Here is a 24,545-nt window from a genome sequence, read left to right on the forward strand (position 1 = left end):
GGTTACTCCTGGCTGTCTGCTCAGAAATAGCTCCTGGCAGGCACAGGGGACCAAATGGGACACCGGGATTCGAACCAACCACCTTTGGTCCTGGATCGGCTGCTTGCAAGGCAAACGCCACTGTGCTATCTCTTGGGGCCCAGGAGCAATTTCTGAGCATAGAGCCAGAAGTAACCCCTGAGCACTGTCAGGTTGACCCAAAAATCAAAAAAGGAAGGAAGGAAGGAAGGAAGGAAGGAAGGAAGGAAGGAAGGAAGGAAGGAAGGAAGGAAGGAAGGAAGGAAGGAAGGAAGGAAGGAAGGAAGGAAGGAAGGAAGGAAGGAGAAAAAGGAAGAAAGGAAAGAAAGAGAGAGAGAGAGAGGAGAGAGAGAGAGAGAGAGAGAGAAAGAGAGAGAGAGAGAGAGAGAGAGAGAGAGAGAGAGAGAGAGAGAGAGAAGATGAGAATATTCCAAACTAGAAGGGACCCTGGAGAAATCCTCCGTGTTTTACCAAAACCAGCAAAAGGACTTCTGCAGCTCCATGCCAGAGTCCGAATGAGAGTTGCATGAATGCATCTTAATTGGGTCTTGGGCTGCAGAAGTCAAGTCTGGGAAGCCTCAGGTGCAGCGAACTATTGGGCTGGGGAAGTGAATGTCTTACATAACAGAAAAGTTGAAAAGCCTGAATATATTAGGACAGGCTGAGACTGAAATTCACTTCAAGGACTTTATTTAGAAGCCCTAGCAAAGCATTGCTGACTAAGAAAAAAATTCACAGCTTCTGTTTCCTTCTAAACGTAGCTAATACATTTAGCTAAAAAAAAAAAAAAAAATCAACCCAGCTTAATTCACATCTGGCTCTTCCCTCAGAGATCTCTCCTGGTAGTGCACAGGGCACCATATGTGATGCTAGAGGTTGATCCCAGCTTGGCCTCATATTAGACAAGCACTTTACTTACTGTACTATCCCTCCAACCCTTTAACAACTTTCTTTTGCAAGCTGTCATCGAAGTTACATTCTAAATGAAACATGATAAACTGAAGAGAGAAAGTCCCCGACCCCAACATTTGGCAACCACGAAGGGATTCCTCAGCAGGTGCTGGAGACGTTTCAACGAGACTAGATTGGGTGAGACCTTTGTTTGTACTTGTTTGTCTTGCTCATTTTGTCTTGCTTTGTGAAAGATGCCTGGTTTCTGTGCAGGTGGCGACTGTGTGTGTGTGCAGGAGGCTGTTTTGGTTACACTTGCGACTGGTTTGTGTCAAGTTTTGTCTTTGAATATTCCTCACTGACTGCCTCCTTTGTTTATTCGCCTTTTTGGTGATTCTGAGTCTGAGTCGAAAGCAAGCTAACGGACTTTCACTCTCACTCTCACTCTCTCTCTCTGGCATCTGATATGGCTATGAGATCTCTGGTGGTTGGAATTGTGGCTCTGCTGCTCTTCGTTTTTGTGAAAGTTGGCTCCTTGGTGGTTGCTGAGGTGAGACCCCCCAGGGAGGAGTTAGTCTTCGCTGGGGACAAGACCCTCGCACAGTATAAAGGTCCTGTTGTGCACTAGATGCTCAGTACTGGTGGCCGTGTACACTGACCCCTGAGAAGGGGACTACTGTGTAGTTAGCCAGCCCAACAGACGTGTTGTGGCAGACTACCGACCCAAGATCAAGGGACACCTTGATGGTTGCTGAGGTGAGACCCCCCCAGAGAGGAGTTAGCCTCCGCTGGGGACAAGACCCTCGCACTGTACTGAGCTGAACAGGATATTAGGAGCTGGAACTTAGACTGCTTGTCAGCATGGAGCAAAAGTTTCCCCCCACTCTCTCTCAGTACAGTGCGAGGGTCTTGTCCCCAGTCTCTGTCTCTCTGTCTCTCTGTCTCTCTGTCTATCTGTCTCTCTCTCTCTCCCTCCCTCCCTCTCTCTCTCCCTCCCTCCCTCTCTCTCTCCCTCTCTCTCTCCCCCCCTCTCTCTCCCTCCCTCCCTCCCTCCCCCCCCTCTCTCAACCTTTTTTTTTTTTTTTTTTTTTGGGGGGGTTTTGGGTCACACCTGGCGATGCTCAGGGGTTCCTCCTGGCTATCTGCTCAGAAATAGCTCCTGGCAGGCACGGGGGACCATATGGGACACCGGGATTCGAACCAACCACCTTTGGTCCTGGATCGGCTGCTTGCAAGGCAAACGCCGCTGTGCTATCTCTCCGGGCCCTCCTCTCTCACCCTTGATCATTGGTCTGAAAGTAAGAGCCCAGAAACTTTCCTTCCCAAACAAGAAAGGAAGGTTGGATGGCCAGTTAAAGGGACATTCCATCATGACTTGATTCTAAGAGTTAAAAGTGTTATGCTTTTTCTCTCCTAACCACTCAGGATTGCATTCGTTGAGGCTGTTCCAGTGTGGTGCCATTGTCAGTCTGTCTGTTTTTTGTTTGTTTGTTTGTTTGTTTTTTGTCTGTGGTTCTGTGTTCCGTGTCTTCTTTGCCTGGTTTAAACATGAAGGGAAACTCTAGGAAAAATGCCACATCTCTTCAGGTCAGAAATTGTGTGTTAAGCCGGCTTTGTTATTCTAGGGACATGGCAGAGTGTGTCGGAAATCGTAAACCCCAGATTTCTCAATGGCCATGGGGATAAATTTTCCCTGGAGAATTTCTGGACTTTGAGATCACCCAGATTTCCTGCCATGTGTTAGTTAAGGCCAGAAAAAAGATAGACTTGTGGCTAGAGAGAGGAGCAAGGCAAAATGAAAACATCATGGAAGCTGGTGCCGCGGGCCACTCTTAACTGGCCACTTTTTGGCTGAAAAGAAAAAGAAAAGTGCTTTTATAACTCTCCAACCTGGAGAGATGTCTATCTGAAGAAAGGATTCACCCAGCCCCCAAGGCAAGGCTAGCTATTGTCTTCCCAGACTCACCTTGCTGGGAAGTGTGGGTGTAGGCAAAGTAATTCCAGTGGGTCCTTTACATATCAAAGGAAGGACCAGAGCTATGGGAGAAAGTCTTTATTTAGTTAATGGCTGGGAGTCAAGAGGAAAAAATTGAGCATTTAAATTTCTCTGACTTAGAAGTTTCTTAGAATGAACAATTGGGTGGAAAATGTTGCAAATTATTGTGATTGGCCTTTTTTAGATAATATTGTTAATTTGTGAATGTATGTTATTGTTAAAGTAATTCAATTCAATTTATCTCACCAAACTTAATGGTGGGTCTTAAGATAGCTTTAATATGAAAATCTTGATGGTACTAGGTTATAATATCTAAAGAAAAGGAATCAACAGAATTTGGTCCCACTAGGTGCAAAAATATTCGGCAAAGTAATTCCAAATTGGCAGCAAACCATTTAAAGCTCTGTTGCTAGGGCCCTTGTGCTGGGTTCTAGGCTGTAAACTTGGAAAGCTGGTCCTTAAGGAAAGGCTGCTCTGAGTTGGGTGCACATGCTTGAGGAGCTCTGGGCTGCAGTCTCTATGCTGATTGGGTGTCCACACTAAGTTAAGCATCAATATGGTGACCCCCCCTGGGAGTGGGGGACCACCAGGTTGCCTAAGAGGAGCAAACTGGCTCAGGTCAGAAATGGAGCAGGTCAAAGCTCCCATGCTAATCAGTAGTGGCTGAATGCACAAAGTTTAAGAATGTGCAAAAACGGGGCCGGAGTGATAGCATGGAGGTAAGGCGTTTGCCTTTCATGCAGGAGGTCATCGGTTCAAATCCCGGCGTCCCATATGGTCCCCCGTGCCTGCCAGGAGCAATTTCTGAGCATGGAGCCAGGAGTAACTCCTGAGCACTGCCGGGTGTGACCCAAAAACCACAAAAAAAAAAAAAAAAAAAAAAAAAGAATGTGCAAAAGGGACCAAGAATCAAACTAGATGATTAAACCTGGGTTAAATTAGTTAATGTGTTGCATTAAAAGAAGTTTAAGGGGCTGGAGAGATAGCATGGAGGTAAGGCGTTTGCCTTTCATGCAAGAGGTCATCAGTTCGAATCCCAGCGTCCCATATGGTCCCCCGTGCCTGCCAGGAGCAATTTCTGAGCATGGAGCCAGGAGTAACCCCTGAGCACTGCCGGGAGTGACCCAAAAACCACAAAAAAAAAAAAAAAAAAAGAAGTTTAAATGTTTCAAAACATGTCATAGTGTTCTCATGTTTTTTTACAATTTTTTATTATTTGCTACCAAGAATATTAATAAGTGTATCACAAAAAGCTTTGTGAATATGGTCATGGTAAAAAAAATTAAAAATATAAAAAAATTATTTAAAAAGATTCTAGACAGTCAAATGGGTTTAGAATGTTCGGTGCAAATTTAAGTAATATTTTCTTTTCTCTCCTACTAGCACCTTTCAGTAAGTACCTTTCATTTTTTTATGTCATGGAATCATGTTGCTTTGCACAAGATACAAGCAGATGGTTTTCTTCTCTGCATAAGGAGTGATCCCAATGCAGACAGGAAATCTTAAAATTAGTGAGGGGACCCCAAAACCCTCTTTCAGAGGAATAGTTGGAGTTGAGGTGGTGTGACAAGCAGGCACCCTTAAGCATTTGACTGTAAAGACAGGGAAGACACCAAGATGAATGGCCTGAGTATTTCCTAGGAGTTTCTGAATCTGCACTAACTGTTCACAGCCTGTGGGCCCTGCTCTCATCTTCAACTCTCAGTCTCAAGAAAAGGAAAAAAAGAGGATTCGAGGTCAGAGTCTCTGCCAAACCTGAAGAGGAGTGGAACAGACAGGCCACCTCTGGAAATTCCTACAGAGGGCGAGATGCCCACGGCCATCTGCAAGATCATTATACTGAACTGACCAACTCATCTGCCAAACCTGAGTGACCGTGACATGATGAACCTGCTGTGTCTCCAACCTATCCTCAAAAATGCCCTGTAAGTAATGGGGGTGCCCCAGATGGTGATTTCTCCAACAGTGCTATTTATGTGCAAAGGAAAAAGCCAAGTTATTCAAATCCCTGGTAAGGTACAGGATAAAGGTGGAAAGAGAAACTATTTTTGTAGCTAATTAAATTAAACAGATTCTAGTGAACCTAACCTAAAACCCACTTCTTTGAAGTAACTTATGTAAAAATGTTCTTACTAGTTGTACTAGACCAGATCATAAATTGTAAATGCAAGCGTTAGTCTGGCTGAAGTAAGTCAGAGCTGTGTTTATTGATAATGCTATAAAGTTTTGATTTCTGTTGTTTAATTTGTGCTATCATTACAGATAATAAGAACAGCTGTACTATTTACTGCTCCAAGGCCTGATTGGGTTAAGTAATATTCCCCTGTCTAATTGATCTGATCCTTTTCAGGTATTAAGACTGCAGAAGCGAACCAGTTAACTGCTCAGTTAGGGAAATATGAGATTTCACCGTATCTAGAAATTGAAACTACAGTCCCTTGCCAGCCTGAAGTAGCTACAGAAAATTGATCTTCGGCCGGGCGGTGGCGCAAGAGGTAAGGTGCCTGCCTTGCCTGCGCTAGCCTTGGACGGACCACAGTTCGATCCCCCGGCGTCCCATATGGTCCCCCAAGCCAGGAGCAACTTCTGAGCGCATAGCCAGGAGTAACCCCTGAGTGTCAACGGGTGTGGCCCAAAAACCAAAAAAAAAAAAAAAAAAAAAAGAAAATTGATCTTCGATCATGTTCCCTTTAATGACTTCTAGGGTGATGAAATCTCTAGGGAAAACATGGAGCAGAATGGTCATCAAAAAAAAAAAAAAAAAACCTTCCAGGGAAATAGGGGAAAGGGAAGGGCCACAAAAATTCAATGAGCCGGGCCGGGCGGTGGCGCAAGAGGTAAGGTGCCTGCCTTGCCTGCGCTAGCCTTGGACGGACCACAGTTCGATCCCCCGGCGTCCCATATGGTCCCCCAAGCCAGGAGCAACTTCTGAGCGCATAGCCAGGAGTAACCCCTGAGTGTCAACGGGTGTGGCCCAAAAACCAAAAAAAAAAAAAAAAAAAAAGAAAATTGATCTTCGATCATGTTCCCTTTAATGACTTCTAGGGTGATGAAATCTCTAGGGAAAACATGGAGCAGAATGGTCATCAAAAAAAAAAAAAAAAAACCTTCCAGGGAAATAGGGGAAAGGGAAGGGCCACAAAAATTCAATGAGCCGGGCCGGGCGGTGGCGCAAGAGGTAAGGTGCCTGCCTTGCCTGCGCTAGCCTTGGACGGACCGCGGTTCGATCCCCCGGCGTCCCATATGGTCCCCCAAGCCAGGAGCAACTTCTGAGCGCATAGCCAGGAGTAACCCCTGAGCGTTACTGGGTGTGGCCCAAAAACCAAAAAAAAAAATAAATAAATAAAAAAATTCAATGAGCCAAGTTGACAATTGAAAATAACACTATGTCTATCTATCTCAAAGGTTGAAGCAGGTAGCAAGAATAAACCGACAATAACATTTAACAAAAATGTGTGGTATAAGGAAAGAAGCAAAAATTATGCTTCCTTTGGTAATGTTAAGAGTAAAAAAATTATTACTAGATATAAAATTTCTTCATCTCTGTCTGACCCAGGAAAGGCAACTGGAGTTTAGGACTCTATTATTCTCTCTACCCCAACAGCTGTTTAAGTTGCAGGATTGAAAAGGAAGCAGGAACCTCCTTTTTTTTGTGGTTGAATCACAGCCTAAATGAGAAGAAAATCCTGCAAATTCAGCTGAGTCAGCTCACAGGACCAGAACAGAAGGCAGACAGTTCTGGTGTTCCTGAAGCAGTGATCATGACTGCACAGCAACTAACAAGAATGACATCCTCTTACCCAGACTGTGGATGTGGGGGGCTAAACTGTCACCATAGGTCTCCTCCCCTAAACCTTGACTTGGTGTAATTTGCTTGGAATCTCTAGTTATATACAAAATCTGTTCTTACTAAGGTGTAAGTGTTAAAAAAAATGGATACCAACCAAACCATGGGTTTGGGTTCTGGGAAGAAAAAGTTTCCCTGCTGGATATAAGGATGCATCAGAGTAGCCTAATGGAAGCAGCACAGAGGGAGCTGGATCTGAGGCTAAGGCTAAAAGGTCTCAGGCAGAGTGTTGTCAACCTAAGTTCTCTTTGTTTAAAAGTTTCCCCTTTTGAGTGCATCTTTTGCTTTAAAATCCTTCATAAACTCTTAGTGACTTTGACTCTGGCTTGTAACAAGTCAGAAGCAACAAAAGGCCTGGTCCCACTCAAGATAGGGCTATATGCTCTCAATCCACCCCTGGCCTGTTTTAGAAGATTACTTCTAAAAGATTAAAGTAAACTAGCCACCTCCCATCCTTTAGGGTAAGAATGCAGCCCTAAATGTAATATTTACCCTGCATAATAAAGGATGTAACCACCTCCCTTAGGTTTTATTGATATGTAACTTCCCTTAGGTTTTTGTGTGTGTGTGTGTGTGTGTGTGTGTGTGTGTGTGTGTGTGTGTGTGTGTGTGTGTGTGTGTGTGATTTTTGGGTCACACCCGGCAGTGCTCAGGGGTTATTCCTGGCTCCAGGCTCAGAAATTGCTCCTGACAGGCTCGGGGACCATATGGGACTCTGGGATTCGAACCAATGACCTTCTGCATGAAAGGCAAACGCCTTACCCTCCATGCTCTCTCTCCGGCCCCTAGGTTTTTTTGTTTGTTTGTTTGTTTGGGCCACACCCGGTGACGCTCAGGGGTTACTCCTGGCTATGCGCTTAGAAGTCGCTCCTGGCTTGGGGGACCATATGGGACACCGGGGGATGGAACCAAGGTCCATCCAAGGCTAGCGCAGGCAAGGCAGGCACCTTACCTCTAGCGCCACCGCCCGGCCCCTTCCCTTAGGTTTTTATGTTTGTCTCTTTGTTGTGATAAAGGTTCCTTTCTCCTAACTGAATTAGGATGTCTGCGTTTAAATGTTTTTATATTGGGCCCGGAGAGATAGCACAGCGGCGTTTGCCTTGCAAGCAGCTGATCCAGGACCGAAGGTGGTTGGTTTGAATCCTGGTGTCCCATATGGTCCCCCGTGCCTGCCAGGACCTATTTCTGAGCAGACAGCCAGGAGTAACCCCTGAGCACCGCCGGGTGTGACCCAAAAAGAAAAATGTTTTTATAAGATAAAAACCACAGCTGTAGTTCAAAGTTAAGATATCAGCATGGTTGGGCCCGGAGAGATAGCACAGTGGCCTTTGCCTTGCAAGCAGCCGATCCAGGACCAAAGGTGGTTGGTTCAAATCCCGGTGTCCCATATGGTCCCCCGTGCCTGCCAGGAGCTATTTCTGAGCAGACAGCCAGGAGTAACCCCTGAGCACCACCGGGTGTGGCCCAAAAACCAAAAAAAAACAAAAAAAAAAAAAAAAGAAAGATGTCAGCATGGGACTACTGAGAATTCTGTTTATGGGTGATTGTCCTTTCACTGTAACATTACCTTGTCCTCTTACTTTGCATCTTTGTTCTCATAATTAAAATAAAAATTAATAAAAAAAAAACCTCACAGCTGTAAAATAAGGGATGGTAATGCTGTACCTTTGCTGTATAAAAACTTGTGAAAATTGTGTTTCAGGGTCTTTGCTCTGGGGTTCATCCTTCAGCACTGGCCCTGGTGTCACCCTGGCATGAGAAAGGAGGTTTAGAGCATGAGCAACTGAAAAAATGAAGTTGCCAAGTGTTAGGTCACACTTTATTTTACCTAAAACAAAGATGATCCCTGATTCCTTTGTACATTTGTACATTCCTTTGTACATTTTTTTACAACTTTGATTACCCCAAAACAGAGATTGTCTTACTTGTAAACTTGTGTGGGACTGGCTCAGATAGCTTTCTGTCCTTCCTCTGTCTTTACTACCCCACCAAGGGGTAGTCTTACTCAATAAAAATGGCAGTTCTGGGGGCTGGAGAGATAGCATGGAGGTAGGGAGTTTGCTTTGCATGCAGAAGAACTGTGGTTCGAATCCCATAAGCCTGCCAGGAGCGATTTCTGAGCATAGAACCAGGAGTATCCCCTGAGTGCTGCTGGGTGTGACCCAAAAACAAAACAAAAAAAAATGGGGGTTCTGGTTCTCCAGACGAGATACAAGACTGCCAGGCTATATGTGTTTCACCCTCAACCTCGTTTGGATTATTTCACCAGCGATCCTAAATCAGACTCATTCACCTGGACATGCAGATAAGGCATATGGAGTGATTTTATAGCTAAGTAAAAAGACAGGAGGGGCCAGAGAAATGGCATGGACGTAAGACGTTTGTCTTGCATGAAGAAGGTCGGTGGTTCGAATCCCGGCATCCCATATGGTCCCCCGAGCTTGCCAGGATCAATTTCTGAGCATAGAGCCAGGAGGAACCCCTGAGCCCGCTGGGTATGATCCAAAAAATAAACAAACAAACAAATACAAAGAGAACTATGTGTGTGAGGGCAGAGTAGGTGCTAAAAGGGAAGATTTATTGCCAAGAAGCAAGGTAAGGGGCAGCAAATAAAAAAGTCTGTAAAGGGACCCGGAGAGATAGCACAGGGTGTTTGCCTTGCAAGCAGCCGATCCAGGACCTAAGGTGGTTGGTTCGAATCCCGGTGTCCCATATGGTCCTCCGTGCCTGCCAGGAGCTATTTCTGAGCAGACAGCCAGGAGTAACCCCTGAGCACCGCCAGGTGTGGTCCAAAAAACCAAAAAAAACAAAAAAAAATCTGTAAAGGATAAGGGAGATTCCTAATAGGCTGACTCAATTGTATTCTTTCAGGTCACAATGAAAAATACTGAATGGAAAAAAAAGTGTAATTTTATCAGACATCAAAAGGATATTTCACTTCCCTTTGGAAATAAATTGATTAAGCAGAATTCTTCTAAAACTTTACTGAGCAGATCAAGTATAGTGCTTAACGCCAGAGTTAGTGAAAAGGCTGGTTTGCAGGCTAGCTTTGGTTTGGTTGCATTAGAGAACTTCTTTGAGTCCTCTCCCGGGAAGTAGATGCACAGATGGCAAAATATGAAGAAAAATGAGAGAGAGATCACAAAAATCAATGTGGGAGAACAATGTTCTGAATTTAATGTGAAGAATAAGGGTATAAATGGGGGATTTAGTCAGCCACAGTTTTTTCTAAGGCATGAAAAGAATGCTCTCCTATGTAAAATTACAACATGACTCTTGTAAACGGAAAAACAAAAGAATCCACATGGCTCTTGATGAATAGATGCATTTCAAGTAAGAATCCAGAGTTAAGGGGCCAGAGTGGTGGCGGGAGGGGTAAGGCATCTGCCTTGCATACGCTAGCTAGGACAGACTGCAGTTTGATCCCCTGGCATCCCATATGATCCCCCAAGCCAGGAGCGATTTCTGAGTACATAGCCAGGAGAAACCCCTGAGCATCACCAGGTGTGGCCCAAAAAACAACAACAACAAAAAGAGTCCAGAGTTAAGAAGAAAAGATTAATTTTAACATCTTTTTTTTTTTTTTTTTTTTTTTTTGGTTTTTGGGTTACACCCGGCAGTGCTCAGGGATTACTCCTGGCTGTCTGCTCAGAAATAGCTCCTGGCAGGCACGGGGGACCATATGGGACACCGGGATTCGAACCAACCACCTTTGGTCCTGAATCGGCTGCTTGCAAGGCAAACACCGCTGTGCTATCTCTCTGGGCCCTAATTTTAACATCTTAAAGCAGGTCCTTTCCAGCTAGTCTTGGATGTCAATACTGATTAGGTAATTTTGCAAAAAGCTGTTTTTTTCTATTTTCTGAGGAAACAGGTTTTGTTTTAGGGGCTAATCCAGATAACTAACTTCCTAAAGTCTTACTAAGAAATGTTTTTAGGAAAAAACAAGTTTTTCTGAAAGAGATGCAAACTACCTGGTGAAGATTTTTCTCAATAGCCCAATGCTATTTCCTGGACAAAACTTTGTAAGTTCTGAGGCAAAAATTAATTAGCAATAGGCCGGAGAGTTAGCATGGAGGTGGGGCATTTGCCTTGCATGCAGAAGGACGGTAGTTCAAATCCTGACATCCCATATGGTCCCCCGAGCCTTCCAGGAACGATTTCTGAGTGTAAAGCCAAGGAGTAACCCCTGAATGCTGCCGGGTATGACCCAAAACCCAAAAATAAATAAATAAATTAGCAAATGTTCGAAAGGCACAACATTTCTTTTTGTTTAAAACTGCAAGAGCGGCCGGCGAGGTGGTGCTAGAGGTAAGGTGCCTTGCCTTGCAAGCGCTAGCCAAGGATCAGGACCACGGTTCGATCCCCCAGTGTCCCATATGGTCCCCCCAAGCCAGGGGCAATTTCTGAGCACTTAGCCAGGAATAACCCCTGAGCATCAAATGGGTGTGGCCCGAAAAAAAACAAAAAATCAAAACAAAAAAATTGCAAGAGCATATAGAAGACAAAAAGAAATAAAGTTGTTTTTGGTGCTGAGTTTTCCAGGTAAAAAGAAAATAAATCAAGGCTATATTTTCCTATAATAATCCTCATGTTAGAAAGTACTGTATTGGGGCCGGGTAGGTGGCGCTGGAGGTAAGGTGTCTGCCTTGCAAGCGCTAGCCAAGGAAGGACCGCGGTTCGATCCCCCGGCGTCCCATATGGTCCCCCTATGCCAGGGGCGATTTCTGAGCACATAGCCAGGAGTAACCCCTGAACGTCAAACGGGTGTGGCCCAAAAACCAAAAAAAAAAAAAGAAAGTACTGTATTTTTCGGGGCTGGAGATATAGCTTGGAGGTAAGGTGTTCGCCTCTCATACAGAAGGTCAGTGGTTCGAATCCCGGCATCCCATATGGTCCCCTGAGCCTGCCAGGAGCGATTTCTGAGCATAGAGCCAGGAGTAACCCCTGAGCACTGCTGGGTGTGACCCAAAAACAAAAAAGCAAACAAAAAAAAGAAAGTACTGTATTTTTCAGCATATAAGGCGACTGGGCATGTAAAATAATCCACTACTTTTCCTGTTAAAGCATAGGGCTTTGGCTATATTCACCATATAAGACTACCTCTCTTTTTGGGGGAGAGTTGGGGTCACACCTGGTGGTGCTTAGGGGTCACTCCTGACTCTGTGCTCAGAAATTGCCCCTGGCAGGCACAGGGGACCATATGAGATGCTGGGATTTGAACCACCGTCTGTCCTGTGTTGGTTACATGCAAGGCAAATACCTTAACCGCTGTGCTATCACTCCAGCCCCAAGACTACCTCTCTTTTAACGCACACCAAATGGAAATTTAAAAACATAAGAGAAAAAGAGTAGAACCCTCAAAGGTCAACAGTATATGTTTCATAAAGCTAGACTTTGGAGTTCCAAGAAGCATTTTACATTTGTCATTTGTAGTGAGTGACTCTGATTTTTTAAATTGTGATCTACATCAAGAGTAGGGAGAGGGGCTCCTCCAAGAGCAGCTGGCTGGGGTGCAGTGATTAATAGGACCGCTAGAGGAAGACAGAGAATCTCCTCTGTGTCCCATCAAAGCTGAACTTTGATGAACTTTGAGAAGACTGAGCACATATGAGCAACAACACCCGGTGGCTGGATTGGATGCAGAGCTCGGTAACTTAGCTCCTCTGTGTGCGCTGAAAGATGAATCAGGAGAAGCAGAGGACTGAGTGATGATACCTGGCAGCTGCATGGGATGCGGCGGTAAGAGGGGGGTGGATCACTCATCTCTGAGCTGGAGTAAGTTTCAGCATGCTGTATACTGGATGGGGTCTGAGAGATAGCACAGCAGTAGGGCATTTGCTTTGCTCACAACCTATCCAGGACAGATGGTGGTTCGAATTTCAGTATCCCATATCCCTTGCCAGGGGCGATTTCTTTTTTGTTTGTTTGTTTTTCATTTTTTTGTTTTTGTTTTTGTTTTTGGGCCACACCCGGCGGTGCTCAGGGGTTACTCCTGGCTCTCTGCTCAGAAATAGCTCCTGGCAGGCACGGGGGACCATATGGGACACCGGGATTCGAACCAACCACCTTAGGTCCTAGATCGGCTGCTTGCAAGGCAAACGCCGCTGTGCTATCTCTCCGGGCCCGCCAGGGGCGATTTCTGAACACAGAACCAGGAGTAACACCTGAGCACCACTAGCTGTGACCCAAAAACAAAACAACCAAAAAAAGGGGGGGGGGAGTAAAAAGTTTTACTATTTACACACAAAATACAGCAGACAAGAGACTCATCTTTAGGCCAATTAAATGTTTTTTTTTTGTTTTTTTTGTTTTTTTTAAATATGGAACGCTTCACGAATTTGCGTGTCATCCTTGCGCAGGGGCCATGCTAATCTTCTCCGTATCGTTCCAATTTTAGTATATGTGCTGCTGAAGCGAGCACTAAATGTTTGTTATAAAGCGAACAAAATGTCAGTACCATACCATTAATCTCATTGTGAGATATTTCTCAGGAATTTTTGTCCAGCCATCCACACTGAGGGAAAACCATTTTAGCTGGTCTTCTGACGAGCCTCCTCTAGAAATATTGAAATTCCTATTTTTATGGTATGATATGGGTTCACAGGAACCAAAATCAGGCTTGGTCAAGAAGGATTCTGTCTGGGACTGGAGTGATAACACAGTGGTAGGGCATTTGCCTTGTACGCGACCAATCCAGGAATGTCACGGGTTGGATTTCCAGCATTCTATGTGGTCCCCTGAGCCTGCCAGGAGCGATTTCTTAGCACAGAGCCAGGAATATACCAGCACTGCCTGGTATATCCCAAAAAATAAAGAAACAAACAAAAAACAGAAATTTTGTCCATAAATGGAACCTAAAAGTAGATGGGTACAGCCTGAAAACTTCGGCCTCTTAATATTTAGGCAAGTGGTAGAAGGAAAAAGCCCTGTGAAGTTGCACAGAGGCCCTCTGTCACAATGGGGTTCCCCACTTTTGGCCTCCCAAGATCAAAACCTCGGGGGCTAAAAGACATGGGACAAACTTTTGGAGTGCTAAGATCAAGTTGGGGGAAGAGAAATGGGTAGCAGTTCAGGGTAGTGAATAGAGTAGAGACAGCAAGGTTAAATTTGGCAGGCTCTGGCCAGTGTTACCTAGATCAGGATGAAAATATAATGGCTCAGGCTGGGAATTAAAGCTCTACTACTTTCAATTCCAGTACTTACAGCTTCCCAAGTTATTCCAGAAGTGATTGGCCTCATGCCTCCTTTCTCTAGGACAGCAATTCTGGGATAATGTTTGGGAGTTGGTATCATCTCAATCCTAGTCCTTGACAGAGTATGAGACTTACAATACTATTAATGGCAGTTTTATGCATATGTTGTTCCAACGCCACATCCACAACCATAAACCTGCTTCCTTCCACTAATATCCCAAAGACCCCTCCCATTTAGACCAACATTACAGTTTTGTTGCCTTTGACCATTTGTTTCTTCTTATAATATGCATCTATATTTTATTGAATTTTAAAAGATTTTTTTATTTTATTATAATTTTTTTATTTTAAAATATTTTTTATTTTTTGGTTTTTGGGTCATACTCGGCAGCGCTCAGGGGTTACTCCTGGCTTTGTGCTCAGAAATCACTCCTGGCTTGGACACTGGGAGATTGAGCTGTGGTCCATCCTAGGTTAGCGCGAGCAAGGCAAATGCCCTACCACTTGCGCCACCACTTAGGCACCTGGCCCCAAACTTTTTAAAGATTTTTTAATGATCTTTTAAAATTCAGAAAACCAGATGAGAGTGATAGTGTAATGGTAGGGTGTTAGCTTTGCACGCAGTTGACCTGGGTTTGAACCCCAGGTAGGTTTGAGCCCCACTTACCTTGCATGTAGCAGACCTATGCAAGTGGTCTGACATCCAGCATCCCATATGCTGGGTTTGATTTATGTTGAGTTTCCTCACAAAAACACACTTCACTTTCCTTTTTTGTTGTTATTTCAATAAACAGAGGTTTTATATGCTTGGTTGTGTTGCTTGAATATCAAGCTATGGTGCTGGCCAGGCAATATATCTATATCTATATATACAGGGTTTTTTTTTTTGCCCTGGCTGTGCTCAGGGCTTACTCCTGTCTCTGTGCTCAGGGATCACTCCTTGTAGAGTTTAGGGGATTATGTGAAGTTCCCAGATTGGGATTGTATCCAGGTTGATTGCATGCAAGGCATGCGCCTTATGTGTTGTACTAGCTCTCTTTTCCTGGCATACATTTCAGTTGTACTGCTTGTACGTATTCTTTCTAGAAATCAAACTCATTTAGCTGTGTTGCTCATGCATACTCTGGTTGTAGTGTTGTGACTCACTTTTGTTGCTTCTCAGGTCATACTCCCTGCGTTAATGTTTATAGACTTCAGTTGTGGTACTTACCAGGATACCACAGAATTCATTTGTAGTGTTTTTGTACACTTTGCTGCAACACTGTCATGGTACCTGAGATCCCAGGTGGGAAAAAATTGCCAGGACCACATTCATATGTGAGTAGCACCAAGAATCCAGCTCACACCCTCACATTTTCAAGATACACAGTTGTGTGTCCTGTGGGTTGCCTTTTGATTGTTGCTATTGAACTTGTTGCACAAATGTTTTAAAGTTTGGTTAAACCCAAATGACTGCCTTTCTTTTTGTTTTGTCATTGGTGGGTTGTACTCCCAGCTTGGTGCTCCAGGTAGTTCCCAGTTCAGAGGCTTAAGTGGTACCAGGGAAACCTTCACTTGCAGTGTTTATTCCAGTACTTTGACTATTTCTTTAGCTCATAGAGGAGATAAGGTTGAGTGCAGGGGAGTTTGGTGGTGGTGCATTTGGTGATGTTTAGGACTTACTCCTGGCTCGGTGATCAGGGAACACTTCTGATGGGCTCAAGGAGAGGCAAACCAGGTTGTTCATGTGCAAGGCAAGCACTTGCTGTACTACCTATCAATCAGATGTATTATCTTTCAGGCTCCCTTCAAGGTCCTTGCTCTTGTTTTTGTTAGTTTATTTTGTTTTTTGGGGGGTCACACCTGGCAGCACTCAGGGGTTCCTCTTGGCTCTATGCTCAGAAATCGCTCCTGGCAGGCTGAGGGGACCATATGGGATGCCAGGATTCGAACCACTGTCTTCTGCATGCAACGCAAACGCTCTACCTCCATGTTATCTCTCTGGTCCCTGTTTTAGTTAGTTTTGATAGTACCAGGAATGAAAGCCAGGGCTTCATTTATGCAAGGCAAGGGCTTTATAGCAGTTAGTCTCCATTGTCCCTCTAACCCGATTCGCTTATGTAAGGTTTTACGGGCCCAAATTTATTTGACTATTCACTTGAAACATTTCCTTTAAAAAATAAAAATAAAGGGCCCGGAGAGATAGCACAGTGGCGTTTGCCTTGCAAGCAGCCGATCCAGGACCAAAGGTGTTTGGTTCGAATCCCTGTGTCCCATATGCCCCCCGTGCCTGCCAGGAGCTATTTCTGAGCAGTCAGCCAGGAGTAACCCCTGAGCACTGCCAGGTGTGGCCCAAAACCAAAAAAAGAAAGAAAAAAAAAGAAAAGGAAAAGGAAAGAAATAAAAAAGAGAAAAAGAAAGAATAAAGAAAGAAAAAGAAAGAAAAGAAAAACACCAGTATAAGCCTATATATATCTTTATATCTATATCTAGATATATCAATTAAGTGAAATGAGTGGGCTCAGGGCCAGAGCACAGTAGCCTGCGCACGCAGCTTCCCAGAGCAGAGGGCCCTCCCGTGACGTGACGTCACCTGGAAGCGCCGAACCGGGAGGCGGGACCTCCGGGAGACCGTGCGCTCACAAGTTAGAGATCGCTAGGATGATTGGCTAGCTGCCCTGTCTGTCTGTCTGTCTAGGCGAGATTCCCGGGTCGCACTTCCGGACCGAGTCCTGCATGTGCAAGGGGTCCTGTGGCTTTGCACTGGTCGGAACCGTCGCCTGTGTTCACGGTATGGACGTGTTTAGTGTCATCTCTCATTGCATGTGTCGAGCCGGAGGACTCGAGTGCGGCCTCACATATTCTTAGCGAACCATGTGCTCTAGAGAGGTGCACAGGGGCGAAGCGGTAGCGCGTTTGTGTAGCACGGCTAACCTAGGACAGACCTGGGTTCGATCCCCGGCGTTCCAATATGATCCCCCAAGAAAAGAGCGATTTCTTTTTTTTTTTTTTTTTTTTTTTTTTTTTATTTTTTGGTTTTTGGGCCACACCCGGTAACGCTCAGGGGTTACTCCTGGCTATGCGCTCAGAAGTTGCTCCTGGCTTGGGGGACCATATGGGACACCGGGGGATCGAACCGAGGTCCGTCCAAGGCTAGCGCAGGCAAGGCAGGCACCTTACCTTTAGCGCCACCGCCCGGCCCGAAAAGAGCGATTTCTGAGTGCAGAGCCCCTAGTAACCCTTGAGCGTCACCGGGTATGGCCCAAAATCCAACACACACACACACACACACACACACACACACACACACACACGTGTGTGCACAGATTTTTTTTTTTGGGGGGGATAAAAAAGGTGCACAGATCAGAGATGTCCCAGTGATCGCACAATGAGCAATACCTGCAACAAAGCAGTTTGCCAAAATGAGACCTTTGTTTTTTTTTTTAGTTTCAGGGTTTTTTTTTATCATATCTTCAAATGATCAGTTTCCAAAAATTTTTTTTGTTTTGTTTTTCATTTTCAGACTTGGAAGTCCAGTTAAGTGTTTGGCTAAGTTCAGAAGGAAACGTGTTTTAAGACGCTTGTTGAGGCCTGGAGAGATTGCATACAGCAGGTGGGGCTTTTGCTTTGCAAGCAGCCGAGTATATATATATATATTTTTTTTTTGAGTATTTTTATTTTAAGACGTGTGTGGAGGGCTGGAGAGATAGCTCATACAGAGGGGTCAGGCGTTTGCCTTGAATGAAGCTGACTCCGGTTTAATCTGCTGCACCATAAGATCCCCGGAGCCAGTTGGGAGTAATTCCTGAGGGCAGAACCAGAGTACCTGCTGAGCATCTTCTGATGTGGTTCAAGAAAAACAAACATTTCCATGGGTATTGATGGGATAGAGAAGACAGTCTAGTGCTTGCCCTGTATGTGGCTGACCTGCTTTGATTCATATGGTTCCTTAGTACTGCAGTGTGTGACCCAATCCCTCCTTTCCTAAAAGTGTTGAAACACTGATTTGTTTGTGTATGCCGAAAATGAGCCGATGACTGTATGATTTAGCTGCATACTCAACTTAGGCATGTTTTAAATGTTGAAATATGACATTGAGTGATTACTGTGGGCTACATACTAACAAGCGTAGGGTTCAGTGTTAACATACTCCTTGAAACCAAAGTGTTGAGCCTAGTTCAGGGCTGACTTCCCTGTTCTGGTAATTGAACTTTGGGACAGCAAGACATGGCTAGGGGAGCAGATGGGCTGGTAGGCAATTCTCTGTTTCTGTGTCTCCCGGCCTACAGAAGTGCAAAAGAAAAAAAAAGAAAACATACTCCTTGACCTGATAGCATTTACAAGTTAGTGGGACAGAGAAGAAATCAGGCAATTGCAATGCCACTCTGCAAATATGGTTGTAATGAGCTGCAGGACTCTATAAGAGTGAGTAGGAGAAATACTTGACCTCAGATATGAAGACTGGAAATAGATGCATCTGATTAGGTAAAACAGGGTGAGCTCATGAAATATTTTACATACCATATTTATAAGTTGGGTCTTTAACCTGGCAGTAAGTGGGCCTTTGAGGATGCAATGTAGGGGATATTGATGACATTTTGCACAGGTCGATTTGGCTTAGAAATTAGGAACAGGGGCCAGAGAGATAGCATGGAGGTAAGGCATTTGCTTTGCATGCAGAGGTCTGTGGTTCGAATCCCGGCATCCCATATGGTCCCCTGAGCCTTCCAGGATCAATTTCTGAGCATAGAGCCAGGAGTAACCCCTGAGCGCTGCCGGGTGTGACCCAAACACACACACACACACACACACACACACACACACACACACACACACACACACACACACACACACACGTTAAGTGAGTTGATTGAAGAACTGGAATAAGAATGGTGGTTCTGAGTGTAGAGCCAGGATTAACCCCTGAGCGCTGCCGGCTGTGACCCAAACACACACACACACACACACACACACACACACACACACACACACACACACACACATATACACTAATACACACACACATAAGTGAGTTGATTTAAGAACTGGAATAAGAATGGTGGTGGGTGTGAGAGAGGAAATGACTCCTATTTCTGGTTCCTTTGGATGATGGATAACAGTGTACCTCTCTGAAACAACTGTAGAAGCAGGAAGGGAAGGAAGGGAGGAAGATTATTTCAGTTATTTGCATTGTTTTTTGGTGCATAATGATTGACTCTACAGTGATAATCTTTTTTTTTTTTTTTTTTTTTTTTTTTGGTTTTTGGGCCACACCCGGCAGTGCTCAGGGGTTACTCCTGGCTGTCTGCTCAGAAATAGCTCCTGGCAGGCACGGGGGACCATATGGGACACCGGGATTCGAACCAAACACCTTTGGTCCTGGATCGGCTGCTTGCAAGGCAAACACCGCTGTGCTATCTCTCCAGGCCCTACAGTGATAATCTTTTAAGGGAAAATGTTAAGATTGGATTGTTTTGGTTTCTTGAGGGGGCACAGCTGGTCATGCTCAAAGCTTACTCTTGGATATGTGCTCAAAGATCACTCCTGGCAGCCTTGGGGAACCACATGGGGTGCTGGGGATCAAAAACAGGTCTGTCTTATTTAAGGCAAATGCCCTACCCACTGTACTATCCCACTGTATTTGGGACCCAGAATATATTAAGATTTTTTTGGGACCATATCCAGCAGTTCTCCTGTATGCAACGCATGCACTTAGCCCATTGAGGTACACCTAAGGCCTCTTAATTGTTACTAAGAAGTAGAGTTCCTTTTAAGCTTCACGTGGGGCACATTTCACTTTTTTTTTTTGTGGGAGACACACCCGCCAGGCCTCACTAGTAATATTACTGGCTCTACACTCAGGAATCATTCCTAACTGGCTCAGGGGACTGTATAAAATGCCAGGGATTGAACTCTGGTGGCCTAGTCGCAGTGGTCGGCAACCTTTTTTTTTCAACTGAGCCAAATCTCGCCAAAACCACGATTGAAATTTATTTTGAGAGCCACACAGGGCACCAATGACAGAGGCTAGGAGCAGAGTCCTGACTCCTGGAGCGGCCGCCTGGCACACAGAAGAGCCAAATTAAAAGTGTAAAGAGCCACATGTGCCTCGTGAGCCACAGGTTGCCAACCACTGGAGTGCAAGGCAAACACCCTGACCATTGTACTATTGCTCCTGCCCACATTTCACAGATTTAAATATTGGTCTCTTTTGTGAAAATCCAAGTTATTGTGTAAAAGTGAACTTTATGTTTATTTTTCCAAGTTTTGAGCATTTTGTCCAACAATAATATTTTATGCACAATAGTCAAAAATTGAAATAGATTTGAATTAGTTTGCTTTTATATTTACATTTTGGGGGCCATATTGGTGGTGCTGAGGGGACTTATGGAGTACTAGGGTTTGAACCTAGGTCTCCTTTATTCAAAACATGTACTCAGTTCTTCGAGATATATTTCCAGCCTTTAGTTCTTTTGAATCAGCTTGTTGTTTTGTTTTTTTTGGGGGGTAGGGTGGGTTTGGGTTTTTGAGCTACATCCAGCAGTGCTCAGCCTTGATACTAGTTACTCCTGGGGGTTGGGTAACTTGGGATCTGACCCAGGTTGGTCATATGCAAGGCAAGTGTCCTACCTGCTATACTATCACCCTGGCTTCTGCTTTTGTGTGTGTGTGTGTGTGTGTGTGTGTGTGGTGCTGGGTATCAAACCTAGAGCCTCACACATGCAGTTACATGCTTTATCACTGTGCCATATTCCTGCCACTGTTTCTTGTTTCTTTTTTTTTTTTTTTTTTTTTGGTTTTTGGGCCACATCCGGTGGTTCTCAGGGGTTACTCCTGGCTATCTGCTCAGAAATAGCTCCTGGCAGGCACGGGGGACCATATGGGATGACGGGATTCGAACCAACCACCTTAGGTTCTGGATCGGCTGCTTGCAAGGCAAAAGCCAATGCGCTATCTCTCCGGTCCCAATGTTTCTTGTTTCTTTGTTTTTCGTTTTTTTTTTTTTTTTTTTTTTTTTTGGTTTTTTTGGGCCACACCCAGCATTGCTCAGGGGTTACTCCTGGCTGTCTGCTCAGAAATAGCTCCTGGCAGGCACAGGGGACCATATGGGACACCGGGATTCGAACCAACCACCTTTGGTCCTGGATCGGCTGCTTGCAAGGCAAACGCCACTGTGCTATCTCTCCGGGCCCTTTTTTTTTTTTTTTTTTTTTTTTTTATTTATTTTTTTTTTTTTGTTTTGTTTTTTTTTGTTTTGTTTTTCGTTTTTTTATGTTTTTGGTTTGGGGGCCACATCTGAATCTACTCAGGGGTTGCTTCCAGGGGTACTTTTAGGACCATGTATTGCTACGGATTAAATGGAGCCTTTTACATTCAAAGCAAGGGTTTAATGCTTTGTTTTAAATTTTGCTTATTTTTGTTTTTGTTATTTTTGCAGTGCTGAGGATCAAAACCAGTTTCTCGTACGAATGCAAGAGCTGTACCACTAAGCCATTTGGAGCCACATTGGTAGGTGTGCAGGGCTACTCCCATCTTGGTGCTTGGGATTGAGGGAGGGGTCACTCTCAGTACTGGCCCTGGTGGATTAAACATGGGTCTTCTTCATGCATGTGCTCTAGCCCTCCAGATTATCTCCAGCCAGAATTTTGGCACCATTTATTCTTACTAAGGAAAAAAGGACTTTATATTCAACAGTTTAACAAAGTTACAGTAAAAAATATGAAGTCCAGGCCCGGAGAGATAGCACAGTGGCGTTTGCCTTGTAAGCAGCCGATCCAGGACCAAAGGTGGTTGGTTCGAATCCTGGTGTCCCATATGGTCCCCCGTGCCTGCCAGGAGCTATTTCTGAGCAGACAGCCAGGAGTAACCCCTGAGCAACACCGGGTGTGGCCCAAAAAACAAAAAACAAAACAAAATAAAAAAAAATACGAAGTTCAGGGGCTGGAGAGATAGCATGGAGATAGAGTGTTTGCCTTGCATGCTTAAGGATGGTGGTTCGAATCCCAGCATTGGATATGGTCCCCGAGCCTGCCAGGAACGATTTCTGAGCATAGTGCCAGGAGTAACTGCTGAGCACTGCCGATTGTGACCCAAAAAACCAAAATAACTAAATAAATATGAAGTCCTGGAGCCAAAGAGATACAGGGGTTAAAGATGTTTGGTTTCTGCATCTGGCTGACCTCAGTCTGAGCAACACATATAAGCACTGCTAGCAATAACCCTGTGACCCAATGACCCTACAGAACTAAGGATAGTCCCTGAGCACCATCAGATATGTCCCAAGAAACAAAACAAAAACCCATATTGACTCATTAGTTTAGGGATGGAAGATAGTATATTGGGTGAGGGACTTGCTTTGTACATGGCCTACTTGAGTTGGATCACTAGTATCACATGGTCCTCTGAGGCCTCTCAGGAGTGATCTTGAGACCAGAGTCAGAAGTAAGCCCTGAGCACCTCCAGGTATGGTCCTAAGACCAAAAACCTGGTAAAAATAAAGAATAAAGTCATAAGTATATTTCTTAGTCTATCTAATATATAAGTCTAATATTTTGTCATTTGTGTTCATGTGTCATATGTGTTTAATACTCTTTCTGCGAAGGATCTTGCCACCTTATCATTGTTTCAGTTTAGTATAGTTTGGAAAAATCCAGAACGTCATAACCTCGGCCACTGGGGTATTACAGAATATTGATCTTCTAGGTCCCTAGATAAGAACTTTTAGCGTTCCTTTTGCCTAATTGTGACATTCATCTAAATAATAATCAAAGTAAACTTAAAATGAAGTCTCATCAATTTCTGAGTCTGGAGCCAGGAATAACCCCTGAGCACTGCCGGGTGTGACCCAAAAACCAAAAAAAAAAAAAAAAAAAAAAAAATGAAGTCTCATGAGGATTTAAGGTATGAATCTCAGAAAGTTAGTGTTGCAGCAAATAAAATTGTACTAATGACACTAGATATGACTCAATGGAATATTGTAGCAAGATACTACTTTATGGAGTCCAGAACAATAATACAACTGGTAAGGTACTAGCCTTGCTCAAAGTCAATTCTGGTTGGATCCCTGACATAACGGATGGTCCCCTGAACACTGCAAGGAGTGATTCCTGAGTGCAGATCCAAGAGCAAGCCCTGAGCATGGCCGGGTGTGTTCCCATGCCATGTTCCCATGTTCCCCCAAATTCTTCACAATTGTATCTTTTGTTCTCAAATTCATTCTTGTACTGTTGAGAGGTTTAATTTTTCATTGTTTTTCTTTTGCAGGGATTCTCACAATTTTTTCTCAAAATGAGTGTTAGTTTCACGTTCTTAAGTCCTTTTGCCAGATGTTGGGCACCATTTATCCTTCATAGGAAGAAAAAGAACTTATATTCAGCAGTCCTTCAAAGATACATATGTTCCAAAACACCATCTGCACCCTTTCCTAATAAGGAAAGCACAGCACCTACTGAAGAGCTGGAATTGGATAAATGGAAAATTACAATGAAATCTAGTATGCAAGATGTTTCTGTGGTTTCAGGTAATGAGGAAGACACGCTCACTGCCACAAAGGAATTAATTGAGATGTGGAGATTGCTTGGCAGAGAAGTACCAGAAAACATCAGTGAAGAAGAGCTCAAAACCGTTATGGATTGTGTTTCTAAGTCATCTAAAAAAAAATATTTAAAATACTTATATGTTAAAGAAAAGGCAAAGAAAGCTAAGCAAATTAAGAAGGAAATGAAAGCAGAAACCATGGAAAAGGCAAGAGATGACAGGTTACTAGAAACCATTAAGGAAGATAAACAACAAAATTTTCTTTTTCTACGACTTTGGGATAGGAATATGAACATTGCAATGGGCTGGAAAGGTGTCCAGGCTATGAAGTTTGGACAACCTTTGGTTTTTGATATGGCTTATGATAATTACATGAAGCCAAAAGAAATGGGGTATACCATTTCCCAGCTATTAGAAAGTGAAGGATGGAACAGAAGAGATATTGATCCTTTCCATATTCATTTCTGCAATCTTAAAATGGATGGTCCTTACTATACAGAGTTAGTTAAACGTTATGGAGAAAAATGGGACAAACTGCTCCTGACAACAACAGAAAAGTCTTTTGTAGATTTATTTCCAAAGGACAGAATTATTTATTTGACTGCTGATTCTCCCAATGTTATGAAGTCTTTCAGGCACGACAAAATTTATATTATAGGTTCTTTGGTTGATAAAAATGTACACTCGGGCTTGTCTCTAGCCAAAGCAAAACGATTGAATCTGGCAACAGAATGCCTTCCGTTAGATAAGTACTTACAGTGGGAAATGGGTACTAAAAATCTCACCTTAGATCAAATGATCCGTATTTTGTTATGTCTGAAAAACACTGGAAGTTGGAAAGAGGCTCTGAAGTTTGTTCCTCAGAGAAAGCACACTGGTTATATGGATGTTTCTCAGCAGTCTCAAGAGCTTCTCAACAGACTGAAGAAATTAAAGACTTCAAATAAATTTCCAAAAGGTTCTCTGAAACAACACACAGAAAAAAATAGGTGATGTGAATGGAAGATTGATAGTTTAAAAAGTAAATAGATCGGGGCCGGAGAGATAGCATGGAGGTAAGGCGTTTGCCTTTCATGCAGGA

The 24,545-nt window shown here is 44.0% G+C and overlaps 1 protein-coding gene, 1 long non-coding RNA gene and 2 other non-coding genes across 4 annotated transcripts; 3 read left to right on the plus strand and 1 right to left on the minus strand.

Moving 5' to 3' along the window:
• Nucleotides 1-13,069: 13,069 nt before the first annotated feature.
• Nucleotides 13,070-13,176, minus strand: LOC126026648 (U6 spliceosomal RNA). The gene has a single exon (XR_007501871.1). It is a non-coding gene; the product is annotated as a U6 spliceosomal RNA (small nuclear RNA).
• A 3,495-nt stretch (nucleotides 13,177-16,671) lies between these two features.
• On the plus strand, nucleotides 16,672-21,431 carry LOC126025966 (uncharacterized). The gene is made up of 3 exons (XR_007501547.1): nucleotides 16,672-16,718; nucleotides 17,451-17,540; nucleotides 21,366-21,431. It is a non-coding gene; the product is annotated as an uncharacterized LOC126025966 (long non-coding RNA).
• Nucleotides 18,085-18,218, plus strand: LOC126026948 (small nucleolar RNA SNORA36 family). The gene has a single exon (XR_007502131.1). It is a non-coding gene; the product is annotated as a small nucleolar RNA SNORA36 family (small nucleolar RNA).
• Nucleotides 21,432-23,196: 1,765 nt separating the features above from the next.
• TRMT10C (tRNA methyltransferase 10C, mitochondrial RNase P subunit) lies at nucleotides 23,197-24,495 on the plus strand. The gene has a single exon (XM_049785651.1). It carries the CDS (start codon nucleotides 23,216-23,218, stop codon nucleotides 24,455-24,457), a length of 1,242 nt encoding a protein of 413 aa, XP_049641608.1. The 5' UTR covers nucleotides 23,197-23,215; the 3' UTR covers nucleotides 24,458-24,495.
• Nucleotides 24,496-24,545: the final 50 nt, after the last annotated feature.

Source organism: Suncus etruscus, chromosome 13 (genome assembly GCF_024139225.1).
Source record: "Suncus etruscus isolate mSunEtr1 chromosome 13, mSunEtr1.pri.cur, whole genome shotgun sequence".
Lineage (NCBI taxonomy): Eukaryota > Metazoa > Chordata > Mammalia > Eulipotyphla > Soricidae > Suncus > Suncus etruscus.

Excerpts from the sequence above, each read along its gene's own strand:
- TRMT10C (XM_049785651.1), top strand. The coding sequence starts at position 23,216 with ATGAGTGTTAGTTTCACGTTCTTAAGTCCTTTTGCCAGATGTTGGGCA.